This window comes from Eucyclogobius newberryi, unplaced genomic scaffold, assembly GCF_026437365.1.
Source record: "Eucyclogobius newberryi isolate DKJ021-1_F unplaced genomic scaffold, fEucNew1.0.hap1 SCAF_12, whole genome shotgun sequence".
NCBI lineage: Eukaryota > Metazoa > Chordata > Actinopteri > Gobiiformes > Gobiidae > Eucyclogobius > Eucyclogobius newberryi.
This window is the reverse complement of record NW_027315746.1, coordinates 2,399,153-2,420,046: the sequence shown is the minus strand read 5'-3', so window position 1 is coordinate 2,420,046 and position 20,894 is coordinate 2,399,153. Positions and strand designations below refer to the sequence as shown.

At 46.0% G+C, this 20,894-nt stretch overlaps 2 protein-coding genes across 2 annotated transcripts in view; both read left to right on the top strand.

Annotated features, from left to right (window-relative positions):
- The window catches only part of LOC140355924 (carbonic anhydrase-like), a 31,052-nt gene extending 16,114 nt beyond the window's left edge, over positions 1-14,938 (top strand). Inside the window, exons 4-8 of the mRNA XM_072440576.1 lie at positions 11,451-11,543; positions 12,308-12,370; positions 12,455-12,610; positions 14,257-14,553; positions 14,740-14,938. Coding sequence (XP_072296677.1) covers positions 11,451-11,543; positions 12,308-12,370; positions 12,455-12,610; positions 14,257-14,379 — 435 coding nt within the window. The 3' untranslated portion in view covers positions 14,380-14,553; positions 14,740-14,938. The remainder of the gene's footprint in view (positions 1-11,450; positions 11,544-12,307; positions 12,371-12,454; positions 12,611-14,256; positions 14,554-14,739) is intronic.
- The window catches only part of LOC140355682 (uncharacterized), a 201,693-nt gene that overhangs the window by 53,756 nt on the left and 127,043 nt on the right, over positions 1-20,894 (top strand). The window lies entirely within an intron of this gene.

The following is a 20,894-nucleotide window of genomic DNA, read 5'->3' as shown; positions in this document are numbered from 1 at the left end:
GACTGTGAGGTACAGTGAGAGTGTCATTGCCCCTGTGAGGTACAGTGAGAGTGTCATTGCCCCTGTGAGGTACAGTGAGAGTGTCATTGCCCTTGTGAGGTACAGTGAGAGTGTCATTGCCCCTGTGAGGTACAGTGAGAGTGTCATTACCCCTGTGAGGTACAGTGAGAGTGTCATTGCCCCTGTGAGGTACAGTGAGAGTGTCATTGCCCCTTTGAGGTACAGTGAGAGTGTCATTGCCCCTGTGAGGTACAGTGAGAGTGTCATTGCCCCTGTGAGGTACAGTGAGAGTGTCATTGCCCCTGTGAGGTACAGTGAGAGTGTCATTGTGACTGTGAGGTACAGTGAGAGTGTCATTGTGACTGTGAGGTACAGTGAGAGTGTCATTGTGACTGTGAGGTACAGTGAGAGTGTCATTGTGACTGTGAGGTACAGTGAGAGTGTCATTGCCCCTGTGAGGTACAGTGAGAGTGTCATTGTGACTGTGAGTCACAGTGAGAGTGTCATTACCCCTGTGAGGTACAGTGAGAGTGTCATTGCCCCTGTGAGGTACAGTGAGAGTGTCATTGTGACTGTGAGGTACAGTGAGAGTGTCATTGTGACTGTGAGGTACAGTGAGAGTGTCATTGCCCCTGTGAGGTACAGTGAGAGTGTCATTGTGACTGTGAGGTACAGTGAGAGTGTCATTGCCCCTGTGAGTTACAGTGAGAGTGTCATTGTGAATGTGAGGTACAGTGAGAGTGTCATTGTGACTGTGAGGTACAGTGAGAGTGTCATTGCCCCTGTGAGGTACAGTGAGAGTGTCATTGTGACTGTGAGGTACAGTGAGAGTGTCATTGTGACTGTGAGGTACAGTGAGAGTGTCATTGCCCCTGTGAGGTACAGCGAGAGTGTCATTGTGACTGTGAGGTACAGTGAGAGTGTCATTGCCCCTGTGAGGTACAGTGAGAGTGTCATTGCCCCTGTGAGGTACAGTGAGAGTGTCATTGCCCCTGTGAGGTACAGTGAGAGTGTCATTGTGACTGTGAGGTACAGTGAGAGTGTCATTGCCCCTGTGAGGTACAGTGAGAGTGTCATTACCCCTGTGAGGTACAGTGAGAGTGTCATTGCCCCTGTGAGGTACAGTGAGAGTGTCATTGCCCCTGTGAGGTACAGTGAGAGTGTCATTGCCCCTGTGAGGTACAGTGAGAGTGTCATTGCCCCTGTGAGGTACAGTGAGAGTGTCATTGCCCCTGTGAGGTACAGTGAGAGTGTCATTGTGACTGTGAGGTACAGTGAGAGTGTCATTGTGACTGTGAGGTACAGTGAGAGTGTCATTGTGACTGTGAGGTACAGTGAGAGTGTCATTGCCCCTGTGAGGTACAGTGAGAGTGTCATTGTGACTGTGAGTCACAGTGAGAGTGTCATTACCCCTGTGAGGTACAGTGAGAGTGTCATTGCCCCTGTGAGGTACAGTGAGAGTGTCATTGTGACTGTGAGGTACAGTGAGAGTGTCATTGTGACTGTGAGGTACAGTGAGAGTGTCATTACCCCTGTGAGGTACAGTGAGAGTGTCATTGCCCCTGTGAGGTACAGTGAGAGTGTCATTGTGACTGTGAGGTACAGTGAGAGTGTCATTACCCCTGTGAGGTACAGTGAGAGTGTCATTGTGACTGTGAGGTAAATTGAGGGTGTCATTGCCCCTGTGAGGTACAGTGAGAGTGTCATTGCCCCTGTGAGGTACAGTGAGAGTGTCATTGCCCCTGTGAGGTACAGTGAGAGTGTCATTGTGACTGTGAGGTACAGTGAGAGTGTCATTGCCCCTTTGAGGTACAGTGAGAGTGTCATTACCCCTATGAGGTACAGTGAGAGTGTCATTGTGACTGTGAGGTACAGTGAGAGTGTCATTGCCCCTGTGAGGTACAGTGAGAGTGTCATTGCCCCTGTGAGGTACAGTGAGAGTGTCATTGCCCCTGTGAGGTACAGTGAGAGTGTCATTGCCCCTGTGAGGTACAGTGAGAGTGTCATTGCCCCTGTGAGGTACAGTGAGAGTGTCATTGTGACTGTGAGGTACAGTGAGAGTGTCATTGTGACTGTGAGGTACAGTGAGAGTGTCATTGCCCCTGTGAGGTACAGTGAGAGTGTCATTGTGACTGTGAGGTACAGTGAGAGTGTCATTGCCCCTGTGAGGTACAGTGAGAGTGTAATTGTGACTGTGAGGTACAGTGAGAGTGTCATTGCCCCTGTGAGGTACAGTGAGAGTGTCATTGCCCCTGTGAGGTACAGTGAGAGTGTCATTGCCCTTGTGAGGTACAGTGAGAGTGTCATTGCCCCTGTGAGGTACAGTGAGAGTGTCATTACCCCTGTGAGGTACAGTGAGAGTGTCATTGCCCCTGTGAGGTACAGTGAGAGTGTCATTGCCCCTGTGAGGTACAGTGAGAGTGTCATTGCCCCTGTGAGGTACAGTGAGAGTGTCATTGCCCCTGTGAGGTACAGTGAGAGTGTCATTGCCCCTGTGAGGTACAGTGAGAGTGTCATTGTGACTGTGAGGTACAGTGAGAGTGTCATTGTGACTGTGAGGTACAGTGAGAGTGTCATTGTGACTGTGAGGTACAGTGAGAGTGTCATTGTGACTGTGAGGTACAGTGAGAGTGTCATTGCCCCTGTGAGGTACAGTGAGAGTGTCATTGTGACTGTGAGTCACAGTGAGAGTGTCATTACCCCTGTGAGGTACAGTGAGAGTGTCATTGCCCCTGTGAGGTACAGTGAGAGTGTCATTGTGACTGTGAGGTACAGTGAGAGTGTCATTGTGACTGTGAGGTACAGTGAGAGTGTCATTGCCCCTGTGAGGTACAGTGAGAGTGTCATTGTGACTGTGAGGTACAGTGAGAGTGTCATTGCCCCTGTGAGTTACAGTGAGAGTGTCATTGTGAATGTGAGGTACAGTGAGAGTGTCATTGTGACTGTGAGGTACAGTGAGAGTGTCATTGCCCCTGTGAGGTACAGTGAGAGTGTCATTGTGACTGTGAGGTACAGTGAGAGTGTCATTGTGACTGTGAGGTACAGTGAGAGTGTCATTGCCCCTGTGAGGTACAGCGAGAGTGTCATTGTGACTGTGAGGTACAGTGAGAGTGTCATTGCCCCTGTGAGGTACAGTGAGAGTGTCATTGCCCCTGTGAGGTACAGTGAGAGTGTCATTGCCCCTGTGAGGTACAGTGAGAGTGTCATTGTGACTGTGAGGTACAGTGAGAGTGTCATTGCCCCTGTGAGGTACAGTGAGAGTGTCATTACCCCTGTGAGGTACAGTGAGAGTGTCATTGCCCCTGTGAGGTACAGTGAGAGTGTCATTGCCCCTGTGAGGTACAGTGAGAGTGTCATTGCCCCTGTGAGGTACAGTGAGAGTGTCATTGCCCCTGTGAGGTACAGTGAGAGTGTCATTGCCCCTGTGAGGTACAGTGAGAGTGTCATTGTGACTGTGAGGTACAGTGAGAGTGTCATTGTGACTGTGAGGTACAGTGAGAGTGTCATTGTGACTGTGAGGTACAGTGAGAGTGTCATTGCCCCTGTGAGGTACAGTGAGAGTGTCATTGTGACTGTGAGTCACAGTGAGAGTGTCATTACCCCTGTGAGGTACAGTGAGAGTGTCATTGCCCCTGTGAGGTACAGTGAGAGTGTCATTGTGACTGTGAGGTACAGTGAGAGTGTCATTGTGACTGTGAGGTACAGTGAGAGTGTCATTACCCCTGTGAGGTACAGTGAGAGTGTCATTGCCCCTGTGAGGTACAGTGAGAGTGTCATTGTGACTGTGAGGTACAGTGAGAGTGTCATTACCCCTGTGAGGTACAGTGAGAGTGTCATTGTGACTGTGAGGTAAATTGAGGGTGTCATTGCCCCTGTGAGGTACAGTGAGAGTGTCATTGCCCCTGTGAGGTACAGTGAGAGTGTCATTGCCCCTGTGAGGTACAGTGAGAGTGTCATTGTGACTGTGAGGTACAGTGAGAGTGTCAGTGCCCCTTTGAGGTACAGTGAGAGTGTCATTACCCCTATGAGGTACAGTGAGAGTGTCATTGTGACTGTGAGGTACAGTGAGAGTGTCATTGCCCCTGTGAGGTACAGTGAGAGTGTCATTGCCCCTGTGAGGTACAGTGAGAGTGTCATTGCCCCTGTGAGGTACAGTGAGAGTGTCATTGCCCCTGTGAGGTACAGTGAGAGTGTCATTGCCCCTGTGAGGTACAGTGAGAGTGTCATTGCCCCTGTGAGGTACAGTGAGAGTGTCATTGTGACTGTGAGGTACAGTGAGAGTGTCATTGTGACTGTGAGGTACAGTGAGAGTGTCATTGCCCCTGTGAGGTACAGTGAGAGTGTCATTGTGACTGTGAGGTACAGTGAGAGTGTCAATGCCCCTGTGAGGTACAGTGAGAGTGTCATTGCCCCTGTGAGGTACAGTGAGAGTGTCATTGTGACTGTGAGGTACAGTGAGAGTGTCATTGTGACTGTGAGGTACAGTGAGAGTGTCATTGCCCCTGTGAGTTACAGTGAGAGTGTCATTACCCCTGTGAGGTACAGTGAGAGTGTCATTGCCCCTGTGAGGTACAGTGAGAGTGTCATTGCCCCTGTGAGGTACAGTGAGAGTGTCATTGCCCCTGTGAGGTACAGTGAGAGTGTCATTGCCCCTGTGAGGTACAGTGAGAGTGTCATTGTGACTGTGAGGTACAGTGAGAGTGTCATTGTGACTGTGAGGTACAGTGAGAGTGTCATTGTGACTGTGAGGTACAGCGAGAGTGTCATTGTGACTGTGAGGTACAGTGAGAGTGTCATTGCCCCTGTGAGGTACAGTGAGAGTGTCATTGTGACTGTGAGTCACAGTGAGAGTGTCATTACCCCTGTGAGGTACAGTGAGAGTGTCATTGCCCCTGTGAGGTACAGTGAGAGTGTCATTGTGACTGTGAGGTACAGTGAGAGTGTCATTGTGACTGTGAGGTACAGTGAGAGTGTCATTACCCCTGTGAGGTACAGTGAGAGTGTCATTGCCCCTGTGAGGTACAGTGAGAGTGTCATTGTGACTGTGAGGTACAGTGAGAGTGTCATTGCCCCTGTGAGGTACAGTGAGAGTGTCATTGCAACTGTGAGGTACAGTGAGAGTGTCATTGCCCCTGTGAGGTACAGTGAGAGTGTCATTGCCCCTGTGAGGTACAGTGAGAGTGTCATTGTGACTGTGAGGTACAGTGAGAGTGTCATTGCCCCTGTGAGGTACAGTGAGAGTGTCATTGCCCCTGTGAGGTACAGTGAGAGTGTCATTGCCCCTGTGAGGTACAGTGAGAGTGTCATTGCCCCTGTGAGGTACAGTGAGAGTGTCATTGCCCCTGTGAGGTACAGTGAGAGTGTCATTGCCCCTGTGAGGTACAGTGAGAGTGTCATTGTGACTGTGAGGTACAGTGAGAGTGTCATTGTGACTGTGAGGTACAGTGAGAGTGTCATTGCCCCTGTGAGGTACAGTGAGAGTGTCATTGTGACTGTGAGGTACAGCGAGAGTGTCATTGTGACTGTGAGGTACAGTGAGAGTGTCATTGCCCCTGTGAGGTACAGTGAGAGTGTCATTGCCCCTGTGAGGTACAGTGAGAGTGTCATTGTGACTGTGAGGTACAGTGAGAGTGTCATTGTGACTGTGAGGTACAGTGAGAGTGTCATTGCCCCTGTGAGGTACAGTGAGAGTGTCATTGTGACTGTGAGGTACAGTGAGAGTGTCATTGTGACTGTGAGGTACAGTGAGAGTGTCATTGCCCCTGTGAGGTACAGTGAGAGTGTCATTGTGACTGTGAGTCACAGTGAGAGTGTCATTGCCCCTGTGAGGTACAGTGAGAGTGTCATTGTGACTGTGAGGTACAGTGAGAGTGTCATTGCCCCTGTGAGGTACAGTGAGAGTGTCATTGCCCCTGTGAGGTACAGTGAGAGTGTCATTTTGACTGTGAGGTACAGTGAGAGTGTCATTGTGACTGTGAGGTACAGTGAGAGTGTCATTGCCCCTGTGAGGTACAGTGAGAGTGTCATTGCCCCTGTGAGGTACAGTGAGAGTGTCATTGTGACTGTGAGGTACAGTGAGAGTGTCATTGCCCCTGTGAGGTACAGTGAGAGTGTCATTGCCCCTGTGAGGTACAGTGAGAGTGTCATTGCCCCTGTGAGGTACAGTGAGAGTGTCATTGTGACTGTGAGGTACAGTGAGAGTGTCATTGTGACTGTGAGGTACAGTGAGAGTGTCATTGCCCCTGTGAGGTACAGTGAGAGTGTCATTGTGACTGTGAGGTACAGCGAGAGTGTCATTGTGACTGTGAGGTACAGTGAGAGTGTCATTGCCCCTGTGAGGTACAGTGAGAGTGTCATTGCCCCTGTGAGGTACAGTGAGAGTGTCATTGTGACTGTGAGGTACAGTGAGAGTGTCATTGTGACTGTGAGGTACAGTGAGAGTGTCATTGCCCCTGTGAGGTACAGTGAGAGTGTCATTGTGACTGTGAGGTACAGTGAGAGTGTCATTGTGACTGTGAGGTACAGTGAGAGTGTCATTGCCCCTGTGAGGTACAGTGAGAGTGTCATTGTGACTGTGAGTCACAGTGAGAGTGTCATTGCCCCTGTGAGGTACAGTGAGAGTGTCATTGTGACTGTGAGGTACAGTGAGAGTGTCATTGCCCCTGTGAGGTACAGTGAGAGTGTCATTGCCCCTGTGAGGTACAGTGAGAGTGTCATTTTGACTGTGAGGTACAGTGAGAGTGTCATTGTGACTGTGAGGTACAGTGAGAGTGTCATTGCCCCTGTGAGGTACAGTGAGAGTGTCATTGCCCCTGTGAGGTACAGTGAGAGTGTCATTGTGACTGTGAGGTACAGTGAGAGTGTCATTACCCCTGTGAGGTACAGTGAGAGTGTCATTGCCCCTGTGAGGTACAGTGAGAGTGTCATTGCCCCTGTGAGGTACAGTGAGAGTGTCATTGCCCCTGTGAGGTACAGTGAGAGTGTCATTGCCCCTGTGAGGTACAGTGAGAGTGTCATTGTGACTGTGAGGTACAGTGAGAGTGTCATTGTGACTGTGAGGTACAGTGAGAGTGTCATTGTGACTGTGAGGTACAGTGAGAGTGTCATTGTGACTGTGAGGTACAGTGAGAGTGTCATTGCCCCTGTGAGGTACAGTGAGAGTGTCATTGTGACTGTGAGTCACAGTGAGAGTGTCATTACCCCTGTGAGGTACAGTGAGAGTGTCATTGCCCCTGTGAGGTACAGTGAGAGTGTCATTGTGACTGTGAGGTACAGTGAGAGTGTCATTGTGACTGTGAGGTACAGTGAGAGTGTCATTACCCCTGTGAGGTACAGTGAGAGTGTCATTGCCCCTGTGAGGTACAGTGAGAGTGTCATTGTGACTGTGAGGTACAGTGAGAGTGTCATTACCCCTGTGAGGTACAGTGAGAGTGTCATTGCGACTGTGAGGTACAGTGAGAGTGTCATTGCCCCTGTGAGGTACAGTGAGAGTGTCATTGCCCCTGTGAGGTACAGTGAGAGTGTCATTGTGACTGTGAGGTACAGTGAGAGTGTCATTGCCCCTGTGAGGTACAGTGAGAGTGTCATTGCCCCTGTGAGGTACAGTGAGAGTGTCATTGCCCCTGTGAGGTACAGTGAGAGTGTCATTGCCCCTGTGAGGTACAGTGAGAGTGTCATTGTGACTGTGAGGTACAGTGAGAGTGTCATTGTGACTGTGAGGTACAGTGAGAGTGTCATTGCCCCTGTGAGGTACAGTGAGAGTGTCATTGTGACTGTGAGGTACAGTGAGAGTGTCATTGTGACTGTGAGGTACAGTGAGAGTGTCATTGCCCCTGTGAGGTACAGTGAGAGTGTCATTGCCCCTGTGAGGTACAGTGAGAGTGTCATTGTGACTGTGAGGTACAGTGAGAGTGTCATTGTGACTGTGAGGTACAGTGAGAGTGTCATTGCCCCTGTGAGGTACAGTGAGAGTGTCATTGTGACTGTGAGGTACAGTGAGAGTGTCATTGTGACTGTGAGGTACAGTGAGAGTGTCATTGTGACTGTGAGGTACAGTGAGAGTGTCATTGCCCCTGTGAGGTACAGTGAGAGTGTCATTGTGACTGTGAGGTCACAGTGAGAGTGTCATTGCCCCTGTGAGGTACAGTGAGAGTGTCATTGCCCCTGTGAGGTACAGTGAGAGTGTCATTGCCCCTGTGAGGTACAGTGAGAGTGTCATTGTGACTGTGAGGTACAGTGAGAGTGTCATTGTGACTGTGAGGTACAGTGAGAGTGTCATTGCCCCTGTGAGGTACAGTGAGAGTGTCATTGTGACTGTGAGGTACAGTGAGAGTGTCATTGTGACTGTGAGGTACAGTGAGAGTGTCATTGCCCCTGTGAGGTACAGTGAGAGTGTCATTGCCCCTGTGAGGTACAGTGAGAGTGTCATTGTGACTGTGAGGTACAGTGAGAGTGTCATTGTGACTGTGAGGTACAGTGAGAGTGTCATTGTGACTGTGAGGTACAGTGAGAGTGTCATTGTGACTGTGAGGTACAGTGAGAGTGTCATTGCCCCTGTGAGGTACAGTGAGAGTGTCATTGTGACTGTGAGGTACAGTGAGAGTGTCATTGCCCCTGTGAGGTACAGTGAGAGTGTCATTGTGACTGTGAGGTACAGTGAGAGTGTCATTGTGACTGTGAGGTACAGTGAGAGTGTCATTGCCCCTGTGAGGTACAGTGAGAGTGTCATTGCCCCTGTGAGGTACAGTGAGAGTGTCATTGTGACTGTGAGGTACAGTGAGAGTGTCATTGCCCCTGTGAGGTACAGTGAGAGTGTCATTGTGACTGTGAGGTACAGTGAGAGTGTCATTGTGACTGTGAGGTACAGTGAGAGTGTCATTGCCCCTGTGAGGTACAGTGAGAGTGTCATTGCCCCTGTGAGGTACAGTGAGAGTGTCATTGTGACTGTGAGGTACAGTGAGAGTGTCATTGTGACCTGTGAGGTACAGTGAGAGTGTCATTGTGACTGTGAGGTACAGTGAGAGTGTCATTGCCCCTGTGAGGTACAGTGAGAGTGTCATTGTGACTGTGAGGTACAGTGAGAGTGTCATTGTGACTGTGAGGTACAGTGAGAGTGTCATTGTGACTGTGAGGTACAGTGAGAGTGTCATTGCCCCCTGTGAGGTACAGTGAGAGTGTCATTGTGACTGTGAGGTACAGTGAGAGTGTCATTGCCCCTGTGAGGTACAGTGAGAGTGTCATTGTGACTGTGAGGTACAGTGAGAGTGTCATTGCCCCTGTGAGGTACAGTGAGAGTGTCATTGTGACTGTGAGGTACAGTGAGAGTGTCATTGTGACTGTGAGGTACAGTGAGAGTGTCATTGCCCCTGTGAGGTACAGTGAGAGTGTCATTGCCCCTGTGAGGTACAGTGAGAGTGTCATTGTGACTGTGAGGTACAGTGAGAGTGTCATTGTGACTCTGAGGTACAGTGAGAGTGTCATTGTGACTGTGAGGTACAGTGAGAGTGTCATTGCCCCTGTGAGGTACAGTGAGAGTGTCATTGTGACTGTGAGGTACAGTGAGAGTGTCATTGTGACTGTGAGGTACAGTGAGAGTGTCATTGTGACTGTGAGGTACAGTGAGAGTGTCATTGTGACTGTGAGGTACAGTGAGAGTGTCATTTCCCCTGTGAGATACAGTGAGAGTGTCATTGTGACTGTGAGGTACAGTGAGAGTGTCATTGCCCCTGTGAGGTACAGTGAGAGTGTCATTGTGACTGTGAGGTACAGTGAGAGTGTCATTGCCCCTGTGAGGTACAGTGAGAGTGTCATTGTGACTGTGAGGTACAGTGAGAGTGTCATTGTGACTGATGAGCACATGCAGAATCATGACACATAAATCCCTCCAGATAAGTGATTTTGTGCTCCTCCATTCTCTCTCTCTCTCTCTGTTTATTTCTCTCTTTCTTTCACAACAACAAAAACAACAACAACAACAACAAGTTCTTTATGTAAGACTACACTTGAATATTTATGGTTTTCTTTTAGCCATTTAAATGTGTAAGTCTTTCTAAAAGACAGGTCCAGACATTGAACCAACCTCATGAAGCAAATGCATGATATTTCGGGTTTGGACATCGTCTGCGTAGCATCGTCACCATAAACTGTTTTCCAGTTGTCTAATATATTCAGCCAATGGTTCCAAGTACAAGGCGAACAACAGAGGGGACCAGGCACAGCCCTGTCTCACCCCTCTCTCCAAAGTCAGTGAGTCTGTCATGTGACCGTTAATGTTGATTCTTGATGCTGGAACATCGTCATCAACGTCGTCAACATTATCAAATCATCTATTTAGCTACAGCAACAGAATCAAAAGCTTTCTCAGTGTCCAGACTTTGTTTTGTGGTCTTTGTATTTGGTTCATTCTGTGTAAGGATCGTCTTATGTTGTCTTGAGTCCTATCTGATCATTGACCTCCTGGACCTAGAGCAATGACCTATGGGACACTCACACATCCTGGACCTAGAGCAATGACCTATGGGACACTCACACATCCTGGACCTAGAGCAATGACCTATGGGACACTCAAACATCCTGGACCTAGAGCAATGACCTATGGGACACTCACACATCCTGGACCTAGAGCAATGACCTATGGGACACTCACACATCCTGGACCTAGAGCAATGACCTATGGGACACTCACACATCCTGGACCTAGAGCAATGACCTATGGACACTCAAACATCCTGGACCTAGAGCAATGACCTATGGGACACTCACACATCCTGGACCCAGAGCAATGACCTATGGGACACTCACACATCCTGGACCCAGAGCAATGACCTATGGGACACTCACACATCCTGGACCCAGAGCAATGACCTATGGGACACTCACACATCCTGGACCCAGAGCAATGACCTATGGGACACTCACACATCCTGGACCTAGAGCAATGACCTATGGGACACTCACACATCCTGGACCCAGAGCAATGACCTATGGGACACTCACACATCCTGGACCCAGAGCAATGACCTATGGGACACTCACACACCCTGGACCTAGAGCAATGACCTATGGGACACTCACACATCCTGGACCCAGAGCAATGACCTATGGGACACTCACACATCCTGGACCCAGAGCAATGACCTATGGGACACTCACACATCCTGGACCTAGAGCAATGACCTATGGGACACTCACACATCCTGGACCCAGAGCAATGACCTATGGAACACTCACACATCCTGGACCTAGAGCAATGACCTATGGGACACTCACACATCCTGGACCCAGAGCAATGACCTATGGGACACTCACACATCCTGGACCCAGAGCAATGACCTATGGGACACTCACACATCCTGGACCTAGAGCAATGACCTATGGGACACTCACACATCCTGGACCCAGAGCAATGACCTATGGGACACTCACACATCCTGCTCCTCTGTGCTCTGCAGCTCCACATGGTGCACTGGAACACCAAGTACGCCACCTTTGGGGACGCAGCCAAAGAGCCTGATGGGCTGGCCGTGGTCGGAGTCTTCCTCAAGGTACCGCACTGAGTTAGAACTACGTCATTGATCTGGACTCGACATTCAGGCGGGGAAAGTGTGTGGGGCAGACGGGCTTATGGGTGAACAACTTCTGCCCCAAGACACAAGAAACAAAACATATAAAGACATCCATGCTCTGTGCACCAGTTAGTTGTCAGTAAAAGAGCGCTGGCAAAAGCCTGTCTATGATCCAACAATACAAGTAAAATACAAGTAAACTGCGTCTTTGTGCACAAAAAGGCGGTCAGCTCCAGCACATCATTCATACGTGTTTTCTGCTCCTTAAAATCACAATCAAATACGTATAAACAACCTACAGCTCCAATAAGATCCTTGCTCGTTTCACATCAGAAGTATCTAAACTTTTTTAAAATCAAAATATTGTAACATGAAACCAAATGAAAGGCCAGACAAGTGGTCAACACTGTGAATCATTCAGAAAAGATGCATTTATCAGAGGTTTTAAGTGCTACTGCACCTTAACCCTAACTCTTTAAACTCAAGTCTCACACCAGGATGTACTGTTAGTTATTCAGGGTTTCTACACCGTGACGTGACATTCATTTATGCCTTGTAACCACGGCGTCTACAAACACATTACCAGCTTTATTATACAGTCTGTGGAACCCTGTTATTGTGTTACAAGCGTTTTAAACTTGCAGTCGAAAGTACTTCTCAGGATAATGACGCACGCAGTAGATGGTGAACGAGCCACTATGAGGGACTAAATGTATAACGTTTGTGTTTGTGTTCTTCATCAGATCGGTGCGGCCAACCCCACTCTGCAGAGAATCTTGGACTGCTTCGAGTCCATCAAGACCAAGGTACGATCTGCAAACGTGACGTCGTCCGTCTGAAAAGCACCGTTTCTTCCCCTCTGTCTGTGTAAATACGTGCGTCGTGTTCAGGGCAAGCAGAGCGGTTTCGGAGAATTCGACGCCCGGACCCTTCTGCCGCCGTCGCTCGAGTTCTGGACGTACGAGGGCTCTCTGACCACGCCTCCTCTGCTGGAGAGCGTGACCTGGATCGTTCTGAAGCAGGCCGTTAGCGTCAGCCCCGCTCAGGTCAGACGCCAGAGAAGGGTTTGAGTGTGTGGTAAAAGTACCACATGGGGTTTTTCAAGAGTCTGTCGCTACAAAATGTCAATAATGACTTTGGTCTCTTTAATGTAGAGGTCCACGGTCAAATGCTCTGTGAGTAAAAGCACGGTTTGGAGCAGAGTTCAACCAAATATTAAAAGCCATTTGTACTTGTTTTTTTTAAATAAACAACTAGATGATACTTTAAACCAACACGTTAAGACCCAAGGACAAGATGCCCACAGAAAAACAGAGTCATGTAGTCGTGCATCGTGAGGAAGACGGCCGTGAAACACCAAACCACCACTGCACAAAAGACTCAACGCAGAAGGCACTCGAGTTCTGGTTTACAATCAGTCGTCCACCTTCATGTTAAAGCTTCTGAACACACTTCTGAAGACAGTGAGGTTACATATTACAGTTTTTCACAATTGTTAACACCCGTTTCTCAAAACAATAACGGCTTTTTTCAAACTGAACACACAGATCTGAAAACCTCACGCACAAAATGCTAAACCTGAGACACCCTTTGCAAGATGACTCTTTGCCATCAAATTTCTTACCTGTTCACAAAATGGAACTCGAGTTTTCATTTCGTTCACACAGCCATTTTTTTCAAATGACACACACATACCATTCATTGAGTACACACAACTAAGCATTTGTCTGCACACTACCAAGCATTTACAGCACACTTAGGTGCAAAGCTGAAAACACAATTATAGAAACAGAACACACCATATGAATGACAATGTGGAAAATGTGCCATTTCTCCTTTTGTAAAATGTCTGTAGGCCGACTTTTGTAAACTTTTGTAGTCAAACATAAAACAACACACAAATATGCAACCAAAAAAAGTTTACAGTATTTTTTAACACACACAGTACAGTACAGTACAGTAAACCGTCCCCCCCCTCACAAAAAAAAATGACCCATCATGCCTCCGGTTCCTGTGTGCTCCCTGTCCAGCCAGTGTGCTCCCTGTCCAGGCAGCGTTGGAAGAATCGCCTTGAGTGGCGCATGAAGCCCTGACAGGCCTCCACACTGACGTCGCCACAAGATTTTACTTGAGAAGTGTGTTCAACGACTGAACATTGTGTGTAGTGTTTTGAATATTTGTGTGTTGTAGTTTGATGCTTTGAGATTTTACTTGAGAACTGTGTGCAACAACCGAAAATTGTGTGTAGTGTTTTGACAGAAGGTGATTTGTAATTGACATCAGAGTGTAAAGAAGGAAAGTCAGAGTCTAATGCAGATAAGGGAGTGTGAAGTGCCAACTTGGGGCAAGTGATTGGTACATGAAGGGAAGGTTGTGCAAATTGTGCCAAATTGTGCCAAATTTTTGCTTTTTGGGTGTTAGCAACTGTGAAAAACTGTAAGCAGGAGAAGAGATGTTTTTTTAGCCTTCTTCACAGTGTTCACCAGCCTCTTAACACCGTGGCCCCAATCAAACCGGTCCAAAGATAATGAAATGCTTTGTGTGCCACGGTAGCACAGCGGTTAATGTTCTCGCTTCACAAGAAGAAGGCCCCGGGATCCATGGCCTTTTCTTCTAGTGATTGCATGTTCTCCCTGTGTCGGTGTATATTTCCTCTGACAGTAAAAACGCTCGCTCTCTGCTCCTCGTTCAGATGGAGATGTTCCGCGCTCTGCAGTTCTGCGGCGAGGGCGAGTCGGCCTGTGACATGGTGGACAACTTCAGGCCTCCTCAGCCGCTGAAGGGACGCCAGCTCCGCGCCAGCTTCAAAATATAACCACCTTCATATTTCAACAGAACTGCAAATGAAAACATGAGGTCAAAGGACTGGATGTGAGCACGTTTTAATAATCACTTCATTATTCAAGTCAAATCTCCTTAAAACACGTCGTATTAACTCCAGGTGTTCATCTTTGCAGTGCATGAAATGATGCTTTTAGTTTCAGCTGTGGTTTAATCAAGTCTTTATGTTTTTATTTGAGATGTTAAAAGTGCACAGTGCAATGTCCACACCAATCACACAAGAGTTTTTCTGCAGATTTTGTCCAAACCTGACTCAGTTTGACAAGTTTAATCCTGTTTCTGTTTGAGATGTTTGTATTTACAGTGAAAACTGCAGCTGCACATTTATCTGCAGGAGTTTGGCCTGTTTTGAATTGAATAAAAGAGAAAACAGTGACTTATTCTTTTACTTTTACTGATATAAGCCAGTGTGCTGCTGTTAAATCCTCAAAAACACCACATTAAGACGTGATTGTTTTATTATCATTTACAGCACAGCTTTAACAATGAGTGAACTATTTGAATAAACACAAATATATGGATAATGAATGTGAGTTTGTGTGTCTGCTGTGTGATTCTGTTTACCACTGTTTATTTGTTTGACTTAAAACAATGTTTTATTTCATTTTGGCCTTAATAAGTTGTCATTTCTGAGACGGTGTGAAGCGTTAATGCAGCAGAACTATTATTATTATGAGTAGAAGTAATGTGCAGTTGTAGGCGTGGCCTGTTCTACACATTTAAGGTGTTTTCTTGTCCTCTTTATCAGTACAGGACAGCTCTATACTCGGATACAGCCTTCACTTCCTCCAAACTCTACTTTGAGTATCTTCTCTGTCTCCTGCTCGAGCCACAAAGTCAATGCAACACAATGTTTTAATAGTTTTTCATCTGATGCAACACAGAAACTCCAAATGTCACAAACTTCAGATTGTGGACAAACTTAAACCTTCCCCCTGGCTTCACTTTTAAGATAAGATAAGATAAGCCTTTATTTTTCCCACAATTGGGAAATTCCAGAGTTGCAACACAAAGTAGGTACAGAGTAAATAATAAAAAAAACAGATAACTTATAAAAAACATTCTTGTATAAAAACTCTTATAAAAAAACCCTCTTACACTCTTAATAAAATAAAAATTACAATAACAATAGTAACACTCTTATTTACAGCTGTCAATTGGACAGAGACGAGTTGGCCACTGCCCGAAGTCACTGGGATAGGAGACAGAGAATATTGCACTAAGATGATTGCCATTATGTCAAATTATTGCACATGAATATGACAGTATTGCACATGATTATGAATATGAGTGACACGTGTTCAGGGCTAACAGTGTTTGCTGTAAAGTTTGACAGCAGCATAAGGAAAGAGTGGTGGGTCAGTCTCTCACTGAAGCTGCTCTCCAGAGCAGACAGAGTGCCCTGCAAGGGACAGAGTGTCCTGCAGGGGACAGAGTGTCCTGCAGGGGGCGACACTCATGGTCCAGCATAGATGTGAATCTAGCCAGGACCCTTCTGTCCCCCACCTCCTGCACCGAGTCCAGAGCACAGCCCAGGACGGAGCTTTGTCCAGTCTCTCCCTCTCTGTGATGCTGCTGCTCCAGCAGACCACACCTACAGGAGCTGATGCACCGCAGAGTCAGAGAAGGTCTTCAGAGATTTTATGGGACACTGCTCAATTTAGGGGCTCGTTTTTTACCGTAAGTGTGAAATCCAGGTTTTTCTTGCCCAAATCTGGAATGTTCCACAGTGAAGCATTAAACTGCCCTGTATTTATTCAATTGCAGGTGCTTTTATGTAAATCCGTTTTTCACTGTCGCCCTCCAAGGCAACTGCTGTTGTGATTTTTGGGCGTTACAAAAATAAATGTAATTTAATTGAATGTGATCGTACTTCCTGGTTCTAGTCAGGACTTGAGCAGCAGCTTTAATGCCGTTACAGTAGTCTAATCTACTGGAGACAAACGAATGGAGAAGTCTCTCCAAGTCTGGTTTAGACACTATAATTTAGATTTTTGCAGTATTTTGTATTTACGTTATTGATTTGATGTGGCTGTTAAAATTCAAGTCTGAGTCCCCCCATTTGTTCCTGTGGGCCAATGACCATGATTTCAGTCTTGTCTGAATTCAGCTCGGAGTCAACACTCTGACATTAGCACAGTACCGCATAAGTTCTATTTTGAAGTCAATCATCATGTGTTAACAGTGTTGTACCACTCCATGCATTCCTCTCATTCATGCTATTGTAGCCATTGAATGAGGGGTCTGGATATGTACCAACATAGTTTTCGTTTGCTCTAGTGTTGAACTTGTGGGTAAAGATCCTTTTTCAAGGTCCTTAAAGCCAAGGGCATCAGGTGTCTTTAATAGACGCATGAGTAGAAAGCTGAAGGAATCAGACCAGCGTGTGGATTTTTGGTCATACATGTGAACATCCGTAGTACCTTTAACTGTAAGCAGGGGTTTAAACCCTGGGTGGCAAGATATTCCGACAACAATTAGTTATCAAAGCCAGTGGCATTATGAGCAATTTGATTTAAGGTGTTTTCTTGTCCACTTTCTCAGTACAGGACAGCTCTGTACTCGGATACAGCCTTCACTTCCTCCAAACTCTACTTTGACTGGGTATCTTCTCTGTCACTTGCACACGAGCCACAAAGTCAACACAGCACAATGTTTAAAAAGTTTTTAATCTGACAGAAAAACTCCAAATGTCAAATACATTAGATTGTGAATAGAGTTTCCTCCGCCGGTGGCTGGGCTCTCCCTTAGAGATAGGGTGAGGAGCTCAGGCACATGGGAGGAACTTGGAATATAGCCGCTGCTCCTCCAGCTGAGGTGGCTCGGGCATCTGTTCCGAATGCCTCCTAGGCGCCTCCGTGGGGAGGTGTTACTGGCATGTCCCACCGGGAAAAGTACCCTTGCAATACCCAGGACACGCTAGAGGGACTATGTATCTCGGCTGGCCTGGGAATGCCTCTGGATCCTCCTGGAGGAGCTGGAAGAAGTGTCTGGGGAGAGGGAAGTCTGGGAGACCCTGCTTGGACTGCTGCCCCCGCGACCCGGCCCCGGATTAGCAGAAGAAGATGGATGAATGGAAATAAATGTCCTCACCTTAAATCTGCTGAAAATAAAGTCTTCTTTTCACATGTTGCTTTGAACTGAGGCCCAAATAAATCCTGGTGGTTCCAAATGCTTTGCAGAGCTTCAGTTCTTGTCAGTGTTAGAACATCTCCTTTACCACAGACACAGTGGAGCTTCCAGGACTTGTGTTTCCTTCTGTTTTCACTGAACTTGATGATGCACTTGATGAACATGACCTAAAGGACAAGTTGATGTTAGAATTGGATGTTTTCTTCACAAGAGACGATGGTCCAATCAGAGAGCAGCTTCAGCACAGGTTCAGCTGTGATTGGAGGAGCTTTTCTACAACAGTAAGAGTGCAGTAGGGCTGCAAGAAATCATCATTTTGCTCATCACTTCATCCAGACGTTCTTTTTTGATTCATCGATTCGTTGTTTACGTCGAGAAAGGCCCGAAATTTGACCCAATGAAGCTGAAATGAAGCTCCAGGACGTCATTTTGACCCAAAACATCAACATTGACACATTCTTTCATCATTTTGGTGTAATTACTGTTCAGGCCGAGCCATAAAAGCTCTTTTTTCAGCTCATGGCTCGTTATGGAGCAGTTAACGATTATTGGATGAGTCAATCAGTTCATGACTATTTCAACACTGGCTCAGTTGTGATTCATGGATTGACTTGTTGTGACCTCACAGCAGGCGACATACCGTGCCTTTAAGATGGAAACCTCATTCATGACTTTGTTCATTCACCTCATCATTTCTAGATGTTGTAATTAAATGAATGCTTCAGTTGTAAATAATGTCGTGCTCCTTTCCACTCTCGACAAACCGTTTGAAACCACGTCATTTAGGCCGATAAAACAAGTGTCCAAAACGTGTGACAAATAAAGCCATGAACAGCGTTAGAAGAAAGATCTGATCACAAACCTGTTTGAGATGGAAATGAAGGTGAGTCCTGTGTCCAAACGGCACCAAAACACCTCCTTTAAAACACAATCAAACAGAGGAAATCAACTCTAAAGATGCTGCTAAAGTGGAGCCAGTTCAAGAGAACTGTACAAACTGTAACACATTAGCCCCTTTAATTTATTAAAAGTTAAATTATACTACGTAAATCATCATGAAACTCCAGCTGAACATTTACAAAATACAAATACAATTATCTGTATGAATTCATAGATCAAACACTGACTTTATTTATGTTTTTAACCGTGAGAATCATCAAAGTAAAGTTTTTAACACAGTGAAGCTTTAAACTGTCCTGAGTTTATTCAATCACAGCTGTTTTTATTGATCCAAAATCAGCTGAAAGTGCTGCCCAGTGGTGGAGTGGTTAAGGCACAGCACACTGACCGTGGATAAAGCAGTTACAAGTCTACCCAGAGACATTTTGAGTTATTCAAAGCTTTCCAATGATGTCTCACTCATGTAGATCTGATAATATTTGAGTAAGTTGTGGTCATTTGAATGTATACAACTCTCAAAACCTTTCACTGAGAAAACGGCCTCTAAAGTTTCTCACCGGAGTGAGCCCAGAGTCACAGGGGGCGGGGCTCATTTGCATCTCATTGAGATAAGCCCTCCCCCCTGTCACACTGACACCACCTCCCACTACAGCTGTCACTCAAGACTCAAGAGGAGTGTTGTTATTGATGGTAACTGGACTTGAATCAGAATTAGAAGTTACTATATTAAAATGGAAATACTTTGATGCTATTCAGGGCCTTTTATAATCCAAGAATCAGAATCAGAATAGGGTTTATTGCCATTTGTCGATAAACAGAATTCACAGGTGCAACACAAACAGCAAAACATTGAACACTGAGCACTAAACGGCATGATATGTACATAATGAAATATAAAGGTATAAAGTTATGTAGTGCAATAGGAAGTGGTGATATTTACATCATAACAATGTATTAATTAATGAGATAATAGATATGATATGTACAATTACATCAGAGATCACAGCCATATCGTCTTCTGTGCTGTGACTCTCGGCGCTGGGCATGTGATGTCTTTTGCCTCGTCAGCACAGAAAGGTCTGATTTTTTCATGCAGATAGGTCTGCCTGTCAATGTTCAGTCCAGGTGGGACCAGGACATGGAGATTGTCAACCGGAGGCAGAACAGCTGAATTGTGTAGTAGATGAAATTCCACTGGTTCTGCTTCACAGTGACTTTTTGCACCACACCTGGTCTCTTGGCATCAAAGCTGTAAACAAATAACAGGACATTTAAGAAATGGCTAACTATTTCACATAAAACACTCATTAACTATTTATTCACAATGTGAGAGTTTCAATCTAAATACCTGAAGTGCTGATAACTCTTGATCTTTGGAAGCCGTCTGAAGAAGGGACTCAGATGCTTCTGCCAGTCCAAGTTCTTGACGAACACTTTGCCATCCGCCGTTCCAACAAGCTGTGGGATATTGAGGTGAGACTCAGGAGAGCTGTTTTCCACTACCTGATGACAAGGGCGACACTGTAAAACAAATGAGAACAGAAGAAACATATCTTAAGCAGAGAGCAGCACTGAAGTTTTGCCAGACTAATGTTTACACATTACAGTAGTCAAATAATATAAACTAACCTCAGCGATGTCTTCCAAAGTGTCAACCCTGGTCTTCATGTATGCTCGCTTTGAGGAAAGTGTATCTGTAGAAGACAGAGAGAGAGAGGGAAGGAATTAAATGAAGACAATGTGACATTTGATAATATATTCCTTTATTGTCCACACATGGAGAAATTTCATTGTTGCAACGCAGTAGATACAGAGGAAAAGGACAGAAAACTTATAGGAAGTTTAAAAAACACTCTTAATAGAAAAACTCTTATAAACAAAATCTCCTATAGACAGAACCTCTCATTTCTCAATAAGGAATGGAGGGGAAAATAAAGATAAAATAAAAACAGCTAGCGCAAGACAAAATAATACTAATAAAAATGGTAAAATAAACATTATTTACATCAGTTATATGCACATGAATGTGACATTATTGCGTGTGATAAAGACATTTATGTATATTCATACTGTATAATTGCTATTCTGCATTTGCACTTCATTGTACATTTAATAAAGTGAAGTGAAGTAAATGATGTGTAATAAATAGTACCTGCTGTGCAAAGTGGAAGCTGTAATGCAATGGACTTCTGCATAGTTTTTGATAAACTCCAGCTGTGAGCGCTTCTTCTGAAAAGTGAAACAAAAAAGTTTGAAACGAGCTAAAGCAGCTAACGCGAGCTACAGTAAAAAACAGTAAAAAAAACACGAAGCTACAGACATTACACCGTCCCAAAACAGCTAGTTTCAAGAGAGTACGTGATTCAAGCCCGTATTTATAATGTAGAGTGCACTGAAGCAGCATGTTAGTTTAGCATTGCTCTGTCTCGAGGCAAAAGTGACGATGCTAAAGCAACA